A 13,507-nucleotide genomic window follows, 5' to 3' on the forward strand; every position below is an offset into this window, starting at 1 on the left:
GAGAGGGTGGGGGGGGGGGGGGGGTAATGATGCGCAACAGCGAGCGGAGTAAAATAACCTAGTGTTACCGACACTAGTCACAGCAAAATGAAGTGAGCCATGTTTTGTTCGTTTAAATGGTGTTTGAATTTCATATGCCAATAGTTTTGTTACATTGCAAAATTTTAATGTATTTAAATAAAAGCAATATTCAGATTCCAAACATGTCTCACCTTTTTGTTCAAAAGTTTAGTGTTTCTGTGTTTGTATGAATAAACAATCTTTTGAATGTGTCCCCAAGTGCAGTCACAAAAACCATCAAGCGCTACGATGAAACTGGCTCACACTAGGACCTACCAGGAGAGGAAGACCAAGAATCACCTCTGCTGCTGAGGATGCATTCATCTGGGTCACCAGCCTCACAAATCGCAAGTTAACAGCACAGATTAGAGCCCAGATAAATGCCACACAGAGTTCTAGTAGCAGACACATCTGTACAGCAGCTGTTCAGCAGAGACTGAGTGAATCAGGCCTTTATTCAATTCAATTTTATTTATATAGCACCAAATCACAACAGTTGCCTCAAGGCGCTTTCTATTTTACAGTAGATCGTACAATAATAGATTCAGAAAAAACCCAACAATCATATGACCCCCTATGAGAAAGCACTTTGGCGACAGTGGGAAGGAAAAACTCCCTTTTAACAGGAAGAAACCTCCGGCAGAACCAGGCTCAGGGAGGGGCGGCCATCTGCTGCGACCGGTTGGGATGAGAGAAGGAAGACAGGATAAAGACATGCTGTGGAAGAGAGACAGATTAATAACAGGTATGATTCAATGCAGAGAGGTCTGTTAACACATCATGAGTTATAAAGGTGACTGGAAAGGAAAAACTCAATGCATCATGGGAATCCCCCTGCAGCCTACGTCTATTGCAGCATAACTAAGGGAGGATTCAGGGTCACCTGGTCCAGCCCTAACTATATGCTTTAGCAAAAAGGAAAGTTTTAAGCCTAATCTTAAAAGTAGAGATAGTGTCTGTCTCCAGAATCCAAACTGGAAGCTGGTTCCACAGAAGAGGGGCCTGAAAACTGAAGGCTCTCCCTCCCATTCCACTGTTAAATACTCTAGGAACAACAAGTAGGCCTGCAGAGCGAGAGCGAAGTGCTCTAATAGGGTGATATGGTACTACAAGGTCATTAAGATAGGATGGGGCCTGATTATTTAAGACCTTGTATGTGAGGAGCAGGATTTTGAATTCAATTCTGGATTTAACAGGAAGCCAATGAAGGGAAGCCAAAACAGGAGAAATCTGCTCTCTTTCTAGTCCATGTCAGCACTCTTGCTGCAGCATTTTGGATTAGCTGAAGAATTTTCAGTGAGTTTTTAGGACATCCTGATAATAATGAATTACAGTCGTCCAGCCTGGAAGTAATAAATGCATGAACTAGTTTTTCAGCGTCACTCTTAGACAGGATATTTCTAACTTTAGAGATGTTGCGCAAATGGAAGAAAGCAGTCTTACATATTTGTTTAATATGTGCATTGAAGGACATATCCTGGTCAAAAATGACTCCAAGGTTCCTCACAGTGTTACTGGGGGCCAAGGTAATGCCACCCAGAGTAAGAATCTGGTTGGATACCATATTTCTAAGATTTTCAGGGCCGAGTAAAAACAAATGGTCAAAGAGCTGCTGAGAAACCACTACTAAGGAAAAGGAACAAGCAGAAGAGATTTGTTTGGGCCGAGAAACACAAGGAATGGTCACTGGACCAGTGGAAATCTGTGCTTTGGAAATTAGTCCAAATTTAAAATCTTTGGTTCCACCCACCATGTCATTGTGCAATGTAGAAAAGGTGAATAGATATTCTCTACATGCACGGTTCCCATCGTGAAGCATGGAGGAGGTGGTGTGATGGTGCTTTGCTGTTGGGGGATTTCTTCAAAATTAAAGACACACTGAACCAGCATGGCTACCACAGCGTCCTGCAGTGACATGCCATCTCATCCGGTTTGCATTTAGTTTGACCATCATTTATTTCTCAACAGGACACTGACCCCAAACACACCTCCAGGCTGTGTAAGGGCTATTTGACCAAGAAGGAGAGTGACTGAGTGCTGCGCCGTATGGCCTGGCCTCCACAGTCACATGACCTAAACCTAATCAAGATGGTTTGGCATGAGCTGGACTGCAGAATGAAGGCAAAAGAGCCAACAAGTGCTCAGCATCTCTGGGCACTCCAGTAAGACTGTTGGAAAACCATTTCAGGCAATGACCTCATGAAGCTCATCAAGAGAATGATGTTCTTTTTGGGGCTTTTAAAAAGATTTTGTAATGTGGTAAATGTTGCAAAAGTGTATTATCCCGGTTGGTTATAGTTTTTTTCAAACCAAACTGCTAAAAAAAAAAATCCTTGAAAATTAACACAAATATTAAACTAGAATTATTATAGTAAAAAGTCCATTACCAATGTTTTTCAAGTCCTTTCAGTGGGCGTGCATGTTCACCAAAGAAATAAAAACAAAGCAAAAACCTGTCACATGCACAACTTGACAAAATACCTTAACCCAAAGTTAGAATGTGAGTGGTAAAGGTCTGAGGTGTTTTCTTCCCACTCATCCACCAACTGGACACGGCAGATGGCTGCAGCTTCACGAGCCTGGTTCTGCCGGAGGTTTCCTTTCTGGTAAAAGTGAATTCTTCCTTCCTTCCTGTCAACATGTACTTACTCACCTGGTTGTTAGGGTTTCTGCTGCTATTGTACCATCTTGAAGTATTTGCAGTATACAAATAAAATTGGGAACTGCACTGTAATAGTTCCCAAACCTGTCCAAATGTGAGCAGGTTCACTAATGACCTCCACCAGCATCATGTTGGCGAAAGAGTTAAATAAATCAGGACTTTAACTCATATATGTCATATGATGGTCCAGTTCTCTGCTTTATGCTACCTCACCGACTTCCTTATGCATTTAAGCAACGGCTTCAACTTCACTGGTCAGTTGTAGATATGAGTTAGATATGAGTAGTTATGGCAACAACAGCTACAATTTCTGAAGCAAGAACACCAACACAATGATATCAGGGAGTCTTGTCGGGCATTAGTGTGCTACCCACCAATCAGAAGCTGTAATAGTCTTTAAAGAGAAACCCATTTATTTAAAGAAACATTACAAAACAACTCTCAAAAATGTCAAAAAAGGTGAAGAGAACATACGTGCCATTCTAGCAAATGCATAGAGGTCCATTCTGAAAAGAAATACTCTGAAGCCAACTTTGATTAGTGTCAAATGTCCCAAGACCAAATGGGGGGGGGGGGGGGGGGGGGGGGGGGGGGGGGGGCTCAGTCATTTCCAGTACAGAACATCCACAACACAAACAGCTGAGGACAATGATATGAACAATGATTGGGGGCTTCTTTTACAACAAACTCTTTCATACTCAAGTCCTCACAGTTGTGCACATCATCCTTGTTTGTCCTGTGGCTTTTTGCCTTCCCTCCAATTAGCAGAGCGAGGCATTGGGGTCTGCACTGTCCGCTCCATCAGAGAGGTGGGGTTCGCCGTGTGAGTCTGAGCAGGACAGAGGAGCGTTTGAGTATCATCTGTGTCTTCCTTCCAGTCAGCTAACCAACAGTGACGAATCTGCTGCCTTTACTGCTCTGAGCTGTGGCAGAGCGTCGGTCTTTTAGGATGCGGAATCGCTCGTTCAGAGTCATCGACGTTTGCTGTGGGGAGAAAGGTCCGAGGTTACAACACTGGAATGAAAACTGTCCTATATCTGTGGATTAGACGACACTCAAGCACACTCTCACCGGTTTTCCAACACTGTTGATGTCAAACTGCAGAGGCACTCCTTTTGGTATCTTCTTCTCCACAGTTTCCATCTTCACGGGGGCAACACTGGCAGCAGGGGGATGCAGGGTCCAAGCTGTTGGGGGCCTAAGTACAAGGCACAAAGACAGTCAGACAAAAGGAAGAACTACCTTCTGTCGACAGGAGGACATCCTTCAGCAAGGGGAAAGACACAAACAAATAGTGCAAACTAGATACTACAGGAGAGTGGGTGACATTTAATAATGGCATAGAGACATATAGGAAGAGAAAAGAGGTGGAGTTGAGGAGAAAAGCTCAGTGCATCATGGAAAGTCGCCCAGAGGCACCTGATCCAGCCCTTAGGCTTTACCAAAAAGGCAAGTTTAAACTTAAAGTACTGTCTGGCTCCTAAATCCAAACTGGGAGCTGGTTCCACAGCAGAGGTGATAGCTGAAGGCTCTGCCTCCTATTCTACTTTTGGAAACCATGAGCAAGCCTAAAGGGAAGGATTTGAAACTCAGTCATGGATTAAACCAGAGCCAATAGAGCGAAGCTATTCCCCATTAATACTCTTGCTGCAGCGTTTTGGATCGTCTGAAGTTCTTCCACAGCAAGCGAAAACCCTCATTTCATTCACAGCGAGGTCTAAAATCAGTGTGTACTGCAGAGATCCTGCTGAGTACTCACTCAGGCTGTGTCCTGGCTGTGGGGTTGTCTATTGAAACAGTCAGGATTCCACTGCTGGCTGTCGATGTGCGCCACCTGTTGGACAAATGGAAAAGGTGCCTCGTGTTACACAAACAGACACAGACCCCAAAAACGGACAACAACGGTGCCCTTTCCCTTCTAAATGATTCACATCCTCAGTGCGAGTTCCTCTTCCTCACATATGAACATACAACGCAGGTTGTCAGAAGTATACTCACTGCCGTGTTCTGACTGGAGGTGTGCGGGGAGTTGGCTTCTGCACTTGGGCTTGTACCTGTTAAAACACATGAAGCACAAGCAGAATGAGAAGAGTCCACATGGCCACGAAGACCAGCTTCACTGCTGGTTTGATTTAGACAACAAACACACTACGTAACCTCTCAGATACCTTGAGTCCCCTGCGAAAAAGAAACGTGGCCTGTCGTGCTTCCCTCTGAGTCTGCTGGACAGGCGGCAGCGGTCTGGCATTAACAGAGCACAAATAAAATAAAATAAAAATCTAGCTGTGTAAACTATGTAGGTGAATCAAAGCTGAATAACATCGGTCTCTCCTCCTCTAGAGCTGAAATCATAATGAGTGATAAAAAGCAAACATTCTCACCGTCGCCGCAGTTGAAAAGGCCTCCTGACTGACGGGGCGTTTGGGCCTCTCTGTTGATCTGGCTGCCTGTACAGCCGCCTCTGTACCTCTGGCTTCCTGTACTGGGTTTCAGTGCGCTGAAAGAAGGGCCTTGTTTTCTGTCTTGTTTTCTGAAAAAAGACGTGAACGGCATGAACTTTCAAGTACAGCAGACTTACTCAAAGGAGGAATTATTTACAGCGAGACACTAGTTGTTAGTAAGCGATTCTGTGTAACATCAGGTGGAAAAAGTTCGCTAAAATATGGGACTGCTTTTTCACTTCAGAAGATGATACTATCCTGAAAATAGTTTTTTATTAAGGGGAAAAGCTATCCAAACCTTCCTGCCCTTGTGTGAAAAAGTAATGGGCTTTCAGGGACCAAAATATCACGTGGAAGGTTTTAGTCTAAAAAACTAACACAGTATTTCATTAAGAACATCATACTAACAGTCAAACATGGCGGTGGTAGTGTGACCGTCTCAGACTGCTTTGCTACTTTAGTGCATGGATGACTTAATGCAACTGATGGAACCAGGAATTCTGCTTTCAATTAGGTCAGGGGTGGGCAACTCTAGGCCTCAAATGCCTGTATCCTGCAGGTTTTAGATATCACCCTGGGTCATCATACCCAAATCAAATGATTAGTTCATCACCAGGCCTCTGTAGAACTGCAAGACATGTTGAGGAGGTAATTTAGCCATTAAAATTAGCTGTGTTAAATCAAGGACATGTCTAAAACCTACAGGACACTGGTCCTCGAGGCCTGGAGCTGCCTACCCCTGACTTAGGTTCTGCAGCAGGACAGTGATCGGAAAGATACCAGAAAGTTCCACCTCTGAATGGCTCGAAAAATCATTCTCAGTGTACTGGCATCCTCAAATCTGGACTGAAATCAGACTGAGAAGCTCTGGCACGACCTTAAATGGGCTGTTCTGGCTCAAAGACCCTCCAATGTGGTTAAATATAAAAAAACGTAAAAACCTACAAAGAGCCACAGCGATGTGAAAGACTCATTACCAGTGATCACAAACATTTGATTGTAGATTTTGCTTCCAATGGTGGCACAACCAGTTATTAGGTTTAAGGGCCAATTACTTTTTCCACACACGAGCCAGTTAGTTTTTTTTCCCTTAACAAATAATCATCATTTTAAAGCTGCATTTTGTATTCACTCAGGTTATCTGTCTAATATTAAAATGTGTTTGATTATCTAATTTAAGTGTAACAAAAATGGGGAGGGGGGGGGGAATCAGGAAGGGTGCCAATACTTTGTCTGTGCATGTCAAATGAGGTGTTTATTTGTTGAATTTCACTATGAAAGAGATCAGATTTGGATGTATTTTTTCACCAGGATTTTGGTAATTAATTGTGACTCAAAAAGAATATTTCTTTCTCCATTTGATCTTAATATACGTGCTCTGTTTGTAAACTTTCTGTTTGACAAAAGCATAATATAAGAAAGATTGTTAACTTTAACCTTCCATATTTTCATTATCGGGAACCAAATTATATCCTTGATTCATGTCTGCACTCCCAGAGCTCCAACATAAAGTGTCTGGTCTCACACATGGGGACACTTTGTGAAAAGTAGGCAGTTTCCTTCACATTTAGGTTTTTGGCCCACACTGGGGACCACACAGCATCCTGATTTCATGGAGGTTGTGGTAGAAAGTAGTAGTACTTAGCAGAAATTTAATTTTGCATGTGTACATATTGTAAAGCGATGCTAACGCAGGAACTTCTCTGACTTTTGTATACCTTAAAACAGGCAAAATGATTTCTACCAATCGATGCAGCGATCATGTGAAATAACTAAAATGAACTAAAACATTTCTGAACTTTCAAAGTGTGCTACCTCCTGAGCACGATATCCCTCGTGAGAAACACTCTGGAACAGCATTTAAACAGGTCAAACAACCACAGGGGACACGGCTAACGAAGAAAGTTTGACGTTCCTGGACAACATGCAAGAGATGCTGATGTCTGTTGCCAGGCGACAAGATTGGGAAAAATAGCTACCTCTGGTTGTGATGAAAGTGGGCCTACTGGTACATTCAACAAGCTATACTGACTTTAGGAAAACATAATAAATGGAACCAAATTTTAAGAGATTTATATATTTTTGTCCACTTTAGAAGTACTTTGAATATGATTTACAACTAATACTAGCAGGACTTAAGTTGATGAATTATTCCAACATTGCTTTATGAAGGTGTAGCGTCATTTTCCAGCATGGCTCCATTAAAGCTGTATGTGTTCCAGGTCTGGTTTCTCAGTGTTTTGCCCCCTAATAAGGCCTCAAAAGCTGGAGTGATTCCCACGCTTTAATAAAACCACAATACGTCTGCGCTTGCCAGTTAAGATGGCAGGGCAGTATTATGGACTATAGCTCATGTCTCCTCCAGTGCAGTCCTCCAGTACCTGGTTGAATGCTGATCTGTTCAGTGTGCCGGCTCGCTTCAGCAGAGCCGCTGGTCTCCTGGCCGCCAGTCCCGTGATGACCCCCTGACCCCGTCTCCGAGCCACTATTGGTGGGACCTTTCTGTTTCTCAATTTGGGACCTCCTCCTCGGGGAATGCCACCTCCTGGTAAGTATTGGAATAGCGACATTAGATAAACACACTTGTTTCAACTGGGGTGAAAAAGAGAAGCATACCTATGAAGCTAATAATAACTGAGAAAACGTAAGCGAACACACCTCTCTGGGCTGGTCCTGCAGTCCTCTGTGAAACTCCCTTTCCTTGGATTAAGCGGCCTTTCTTCTTCACTGGTCGGAGGTTCACATTGGCCTGTCTCCTTAACTGTTGCTCTTTTTTGTTCAGCCGAATAATGTCATCTGTTAAAATCATCACACGAGCAGTGATCAACATCTGCGAGCCCTCTGACAAGTGCTGCCTGTCTAGCCTAGCTAGCTACTGGCGACCTCCCAGTAGTTAGGTGCTAGTAATATTAGCTTGCAATCTATTTTAGTAACGTTGCTCATAGCTGTGTGAGGGCCTTACCCAAGGACATGTCGACTTTATCCGGTATAGGTGTCCTTTTCCCTCGGTCTGCTGTGAAATCCCCCATGCTCATACTTCAAACCACAGCGAAAAACCCAAGTGGACACAGAAATGTAGTTAGCAGCCGTGCTAGCTATCCGCTCCTTTCCTGTATACGCTAGAACAGACACAAACCGCCTCTGCCGCGCATGCCCCGTGAAGACGTGACAGACATGCACTGTGGGAAGTGTATTTCAATTCAATGAAAACACAGCGTTACAAAACCCGGACCAGCGCGCTCATGTAAGTGGTTGTGTAAGAGAAAACGCCGCGGGTTTCAGACGCCTGGCTGCTGCTGTCACGACGGCTACTCAGTCTGTTGTTTATTCGTTTAATTTCACGTTTTGTTGTCCACTCGAGCGGAGCCTGCATCAGTTGAAGCTTCCCACCCTGTATGCTGCACTGTGTTTGGAGGAGGTATGTGTCCGTAGAAGGAATCACTATAAACACGTTTAATTGAGCTTCCCCGTTGACTCAGTTCTTGTAGTTTGCAGTGTCGCTTTGTTCATAGAAAGTTTTCCAGTCTGTAACTGTTTTGCTCACATCTGCAAAAACTCTGAATTTTGAGTTTCGCTGTTTCTATTCGATTTCCTGCAGGCCCAGCAGCCCCGCACTCTTCTTCCTGACCAGTTTCTTCAGCTGCCAGCCCACCATGTCAGGCACGAAACGCAAGGCATCTTCTGCAACGGCTGGAAAGGATCACCGTGCCAAGCAGCAGAAGCTGGCTCCCGTCAAGCAGGAGAAGAAGGAGAAAGTTGGGGGCTGGCTGCAAAGTCTTGTGCAGCTGCAGAGATCAGAAAAGAAAGACGTGAAGTTCAACAAAAAGCGCCTGCGTTTTCTATCTGATACTGAAAAGATAAAGCAGGGCTCTGAGGGTGTCCTCTACTGGATGTTAAGAGATCAGAGAGTACAAGGTGACCCATCAAAGCAGAGCCAGCAGTGCAGCAATGGCGCAGCCTCTGTTTGGTTTGCATTTTCTCACTGTCTCTTCTCATGACGTATGTGCGCATTCCCTCTGTGTGTTTAGATAACTGGGCACTGATCCATGCCCAGCGGCTCGCTGTGAAGGAGAACCTCCCTCTGCATGTCTGTTTCTGTTTGGTAGTGCCCAAATCAGAGCTGTCTACTCTGAGACATTACAGCTTCATGCTGAAGGGGCTGGAAGAAGTTGCAAAGGTACAAACATCAAAATGAACATATAGTGAATATAATACTATTCTTTTAAAGTAAATACTGCACGGGTGGGAGCTCTCTGAGTGCTTCTTGTTTTACATGTGTAATTTAAAATGCATTGTTTTATAAACAGAGCTTAATAAAAGGATCTTTGTGATAGAAACTTGTATCTATTGTTATATGAGAAATATTTCGTATATTAGTTGTGCAGTACTACACCAGACCAGAGGAATCGCTCTTGTTTGAGTCTAGTTGTAGTTGCAGGTACATCATCAGTGAACCAGCCTCACTCTTGCTCTTCTGCCCATATAACAGGAATGTGAACAGTTAAACGTCCAGTTCCACTTGCTGCACGGCGCTCCGGAGAAAGTTCTCCCCGGCTTTGTGTCCGACCACAGCTTTGGGGCCGTGGTGACAGACTTCTCTCCTATCAGAGAGCCGCTGCAGTGGTTGGAGGATGTCAAAAAGAAACTTTCCAAAGACATTCCCTTCATACAGGTATGAAAAAAAACCCTCACTTTCTGAAATCCAATTTGCAGGAGGTGTGTGCTGATAGGATGCTCTGTATCCTGCTTATTGTCTGTCCCCAGGCTGTTTTCTCTCTTTATTTGTTCCCCTGATTCCAAAGTAATAGGTATGAAAACTGATGCAGCAGACCTCATTCTCATTTCATGCGTATTGACTTTGTTTTTCCTGTCATTATTTCTTGAACACTCTATTTTCCTTTTATAGGTTGATGCCCACAATATTGTTCCCTGCTGGGTAGCTTCACCTAAACAGGAGTACTCCGCTCGGACGATCAGAGGAAAAATTACCAATCTGTTACCAGAGTTCCTCACTGATTTTCCCCTGGTAGACGCACACCCACACACTGCTACGAGAACCGCCAAAGTAAGCGCTCGAGAAACAGTGAAGTGAATAAATGTTGAATGTACTGAGAATAAAAGCGGCGTATATAATTTATAGTGAGTTCAAAGACTTTTGGATCAGTTGGTAAACAATTACAATTTATCTTCTAGAGGTCATGAAATTATTCATTGCTTTGGGGTTGTTGTTCTAAAATCAATTGCGAGGCAAGTAAGCTGTCAGGGAGGCTCATCGACCGGGAGCCTGGAAGTCGAGCTGCTGCCAGAAAGCACACACTTTTACCCTTCAACTCTATCCTCACTTCCACACATTATTTATTGATGACTCGGTATAAACTGGAATTTTTTTTAACTGTCCAAAAGTTAAAGCTCTCTTTCCCCTTGTAGTAGTTATTAAAGCTGCAGGGGTATGTGCTTTTGCTCCAGGGTTGAGATTGATATGCTACACACAGTTTGACTCCACCCCCCCCCCCCCCCCCCCCCCCCCCACTTGATATTTTTCTAGCTGGATAAAAAAAAAAAAAAAGAAGAATTTTCTCCTTTGCTTTTGAAGTTGTCAGATCTCTGTAGCACCACTGTATATGTTTAAACTCATCCCTCTCAGCTGCGACTGATCTTTTCTCCTTTCTCGCTTCTTTACCTCACAGGGAGTAGACTGGGACAAAACCCTAGCCTCCCTGGATGTTGACAGAAATGTAAAAGAGCCAGAATGGGCCAAGCCGGGCACCAAAGCAGGGATGGACATGCTGGAGTCCTTCATTGATGTACGACTTAAACTGTTTGGCAGCCAACGCAACGACCCAAACGCTCCCGCCCTGAGCCAGCTTTCCCCCTGGCTCCGCTTTGGTCAGTATTCTGTGTAAAACTCTGAATTTAAAAAAAGAGTTTTCTTAAGGACATGACTCTCTAATATTATTCATATGCTCTAGTTGATTAGTCCTGCCAATTCTGCTTTTGTCCTGCACTTGTCCAGTTTCTTCAAAATGTCTTAAGGACACACTGCACAAGATATGACTAGTTTGGAGCTAAAAGCTTTTTAGGAATCATGTTGCTGGTGCAAAAATACTATTTTTTTTATGCCTGTCAAACAATGACAGAATTGGCATATTTTTTGTAGATTTAACAAAATAAATGGGAACAAATGTGTTTTCTGACAGGCTGCTAGTTGCAAAGTGCCTAAAGATACAATTTAAAGTTGGTTCCTTACTAAGTTGTCTGTTATGCGCAGACCAAACACTGGTTCATCCCTTGAGTTAGGAGGCTTTTTTATTCTTGAGTGAGTCACAGTCAGTGTTAAGTGGCTTAACAAAGCAGTCCTCAGGACTAAAAACGAGTAAGATAAAAAGAAAAGAGAAACTTTGAAAGAACTTCAGAAAACTTAGAGAACTTTTGCACAGGACCACTTTAAAAATAACAAGAAAGTCTGGCTACTTGGAAGCAAAATATGAATACATGACAGGTGGCTTAAGACTTTAGTGCAGTACATCTGGAGAAGAATCCTTAATAGCATCTTGGTGTTCTGTTCAGTCTGTTCGTCGCGCAATAACTGCTGTAATCCTCTTCAAGAAAAACTTGACTGCCTTCTTTGTAGATCTCCTTGAGACTTTTGATAATGTGGGTGAGTTCAGAGTGTTGCTTTTATAGATGGTTTAAAATTATGTCCCTAAATGATAAAAGTGTCCTACACACTTCCCATATGACCTCCCCCTTGAGTTCATTGCTTAAGACAGCAGTTATACTCACAACTTTTATTGGTCCGGTTATCTCGGACATCCAGAAGGCATCAGCACGCCTGTGTTTTGAATATTAATGCCTTTCCTTCACGGCTCCGCAGACACTGAACATCTTTACAAGTTCAAAGAGAGCAACCGTGGCACCACATCACAGAACAGTTTAGCTCTGAAAGATTGCCGCACGTTCTCTGAACCGGGAAAGACATTTTAATTGCTTCTCCTCTCCATATCTGCCTTTTTGTCTTCCTGGTCCTTTTAGGCCAGATTTCGGCCCAGCGTGTGGCTTGGCAGGTTCAGCGCAACGGGAAGAATGCAAGTCAGTCCGTACCGGCCTTCATCGAAGAGCTGGTGGTGCGTCGAGAGCTGACTGACAACTTCTGTTTCTACAACAAGAAATACGACAGCGTGGAGGGTCAGTGGAGACCTCATTAAAATTGCATCCTGTCGATTGCTGTGACGTCAGTCGGATGGATCGCAAGCAAATTTCGTTGAATAGAAGTTATTCAGCTTCACAAGTGTTTTTGTTTAAATATATTTGTGTCTGCGTCTCATAGGTGCGTATGAGTGGGCTCAGAAGACCTTAAAAGACCATGCCAAAGACGAGAGGCCGTATCTCTACACGCGTGAGCAGCTGGAGAAAGCAAAGACTCATGACAAGCTGTGGAACGCAGCTCAGGTACAACGTTCAGTCTAAAATGAAATGTTTGAACACATTCGGTCCATGTTGTGCTTTTTCTAACTGCTGCATCACCACCATTAGTACCAGATGGTTACAGAGGGGAAGATGCATGGTTTCTTGAGGATGTACTGGGCCAAAAAGATCCTGGAGTGGACTTCTTCCCCAGAGGAGGCGCTCTCCATCGCTCTGTACCTAAACGATCGCTACGAGCTGGATGGTCAAGACCCTAACGGCTTTGTCGGTAAGAACGGATTTATTTTGACTTATTTGATCAAATATGCATTCGTTTTCTCCCACACTCTCACACACTCTGCTGCATTTTGGTCTCGTAGGTTGTATGTGGTCTATTTGCGGCATCCATGACCAGGGCTGGGCGGAGAGAGCCGTATTCGGGAAGATCCGCTACATGAACTACAAAGGCTGCCTTCGGAAGTTTAACGTGGCTCAGTTTGAGAGAAAGTACTGTCCTAAAAGTCTTTGAAGCACGATATGTTTGGAAGGATGCGTTAAAAGCGCTCGACAGCGTGGATCTCTTACACCTTGGCCTCAGGGACATTTTTTTCTTGTTACAGCCTTTCTGGTTTTTTTGTTCTGTTCTTCACAGCTTGTTTTGTTCAAAACATTCGCTCTATTCTTGCTTGCGTCGACACTTTTACTAAATATTCAGATGTGTTCATGCATAATAAAACTGTAGGCTGTTTGTGGCATTTTAAAGTGAGCTTTAGAGAAAGCACTTTGGGCTTTGTTAATATAAAAGCACCATAAAAACAATCACATTACTACCGTCGTTCGGTTTTTAATACAAGTTTGAAGTCATTTTCTGTCCACTTGTATCATTTCCAACTCTCTCACTGTTATTTCTTTAAACTTGAAATAAAGCGTGTTTCTTTAA

At 43.5% G+C, this 13,507-nt stretch overlaps 2 protein-coding genes across 2 annotated transcripts; one reads left to right on the plus strand and one right to left on the minus strand.

The window, feature by feature from the left end:
- Positions 1–3,312: 3,312 nt before the first annotated feature.
- Positions 3,313–8,337, minus strand: LOC308412872 (UAP56-interacting factor-like). Its single transcript, XM_080907519.1, has 9 exons — positions 8,126–8,337; positions 7,822–7,959; positions 7,545–7,708; positions 5,104–5,252; positions 4,891–4,963; positions 4,721–4,776; positions 4,482–4,556; positions 3,794–3,920; positions 3,313–3,706 (listed from the first exon to the last, which is right to left on the minus strand). The coding sequence occupies exons 1-9, from the start codon at positions 8,196–8,198 to the stop codon at positions 3,605–3,607; spliced, it is 957 nt and encodes a 318-aa protein (XP_080763645.1). The 5' UTR covers positions 8,199–8,337; the 3' UTR covers positions 3,313–3,604.
- A 33-nt stretch (positions 8,338–8,370) lies between these two features.
- On the plus strand, positions 8,371–13,507 carry cpdp (CPD photolyase). The gene is made up of 10 exons (XM_080907518.1): positions 8,371–8,581; positions 8,762–9,078; positions 9,192–9,340; positions 9,653–9,835; positions 10,070–10,228; positions 10,851–11,049; positions 12,196–12,348; positions 12,491–12,612; positions 12,697–12,856; positions 12,948–13,507. The coding sequence occupies exons 1-10, from the start codon at positions 8,559–8,561 to the stop codon at positions 13,094–13,096; spliced, it is 1,614 nt and encodes a 537-aa protein (XP_080763644.1). The 5' UTR covers positions 8,371–8,558; the 3' UTR covers positions 13,097–13,507.

Source organism: Rhamphochromis sp. 'chilingali' (genome assembly GCF_963969265.1).
Source record: "Rhamphochromis sp. 'chilingali' genome assembly, chromosome: 16".
NCBI classification, from domain to species: Eukaryota; Metazoa; Chordata; class Actinopteri; order Cichliformes; family Cichlidae; genus Rhamphochromis; species Rhamphochromis sp. 'chilingali'.

Bases quoted from the DNA above. Each gene is read 5' to 3' on its own strand.
- LOC308412872 (XM_080907519.1), bottom strand. From the start codon at position 8,198: ATGAGCATGGGGGATTTCACAGCAGACCGAGGGAAAAGGACACCTATA. The intron at 7,960-8,125 runs GTAAGGCCCTCA...TGATTTTAACAG, and splicing joins TAAAGTCGACATGTCCTTGG to ATGACATTATTCGGCTGAAC. The intron at 3,707-3,793 runs GTGAGAGTGTGC...TTCTCCCCACAG, and splicing joins TCAACAGTGTTGGAAAACCG to CAAACGTCGATGACTCTGAA.
- cpdp (XM_080907518.1), top strand. From the start codon at position 8,559: ATGCTGCACTGTGTTTGGAGGAG. The intron at 10,229-10,850 runs GTAAGCGCTCGA...TTTACCTCACAG, and splicing joins CTGCTACGAGAACCGCCAAA to GGAGTAGACTGGGACAAAAC. The intron at 12,613-12,696 runs GTACAACGTTCA...CACCACCATTAG, and splicing joins AGCTGTGGAACGCAGCTCAG to TACCAGATGGTTACAGAGGG.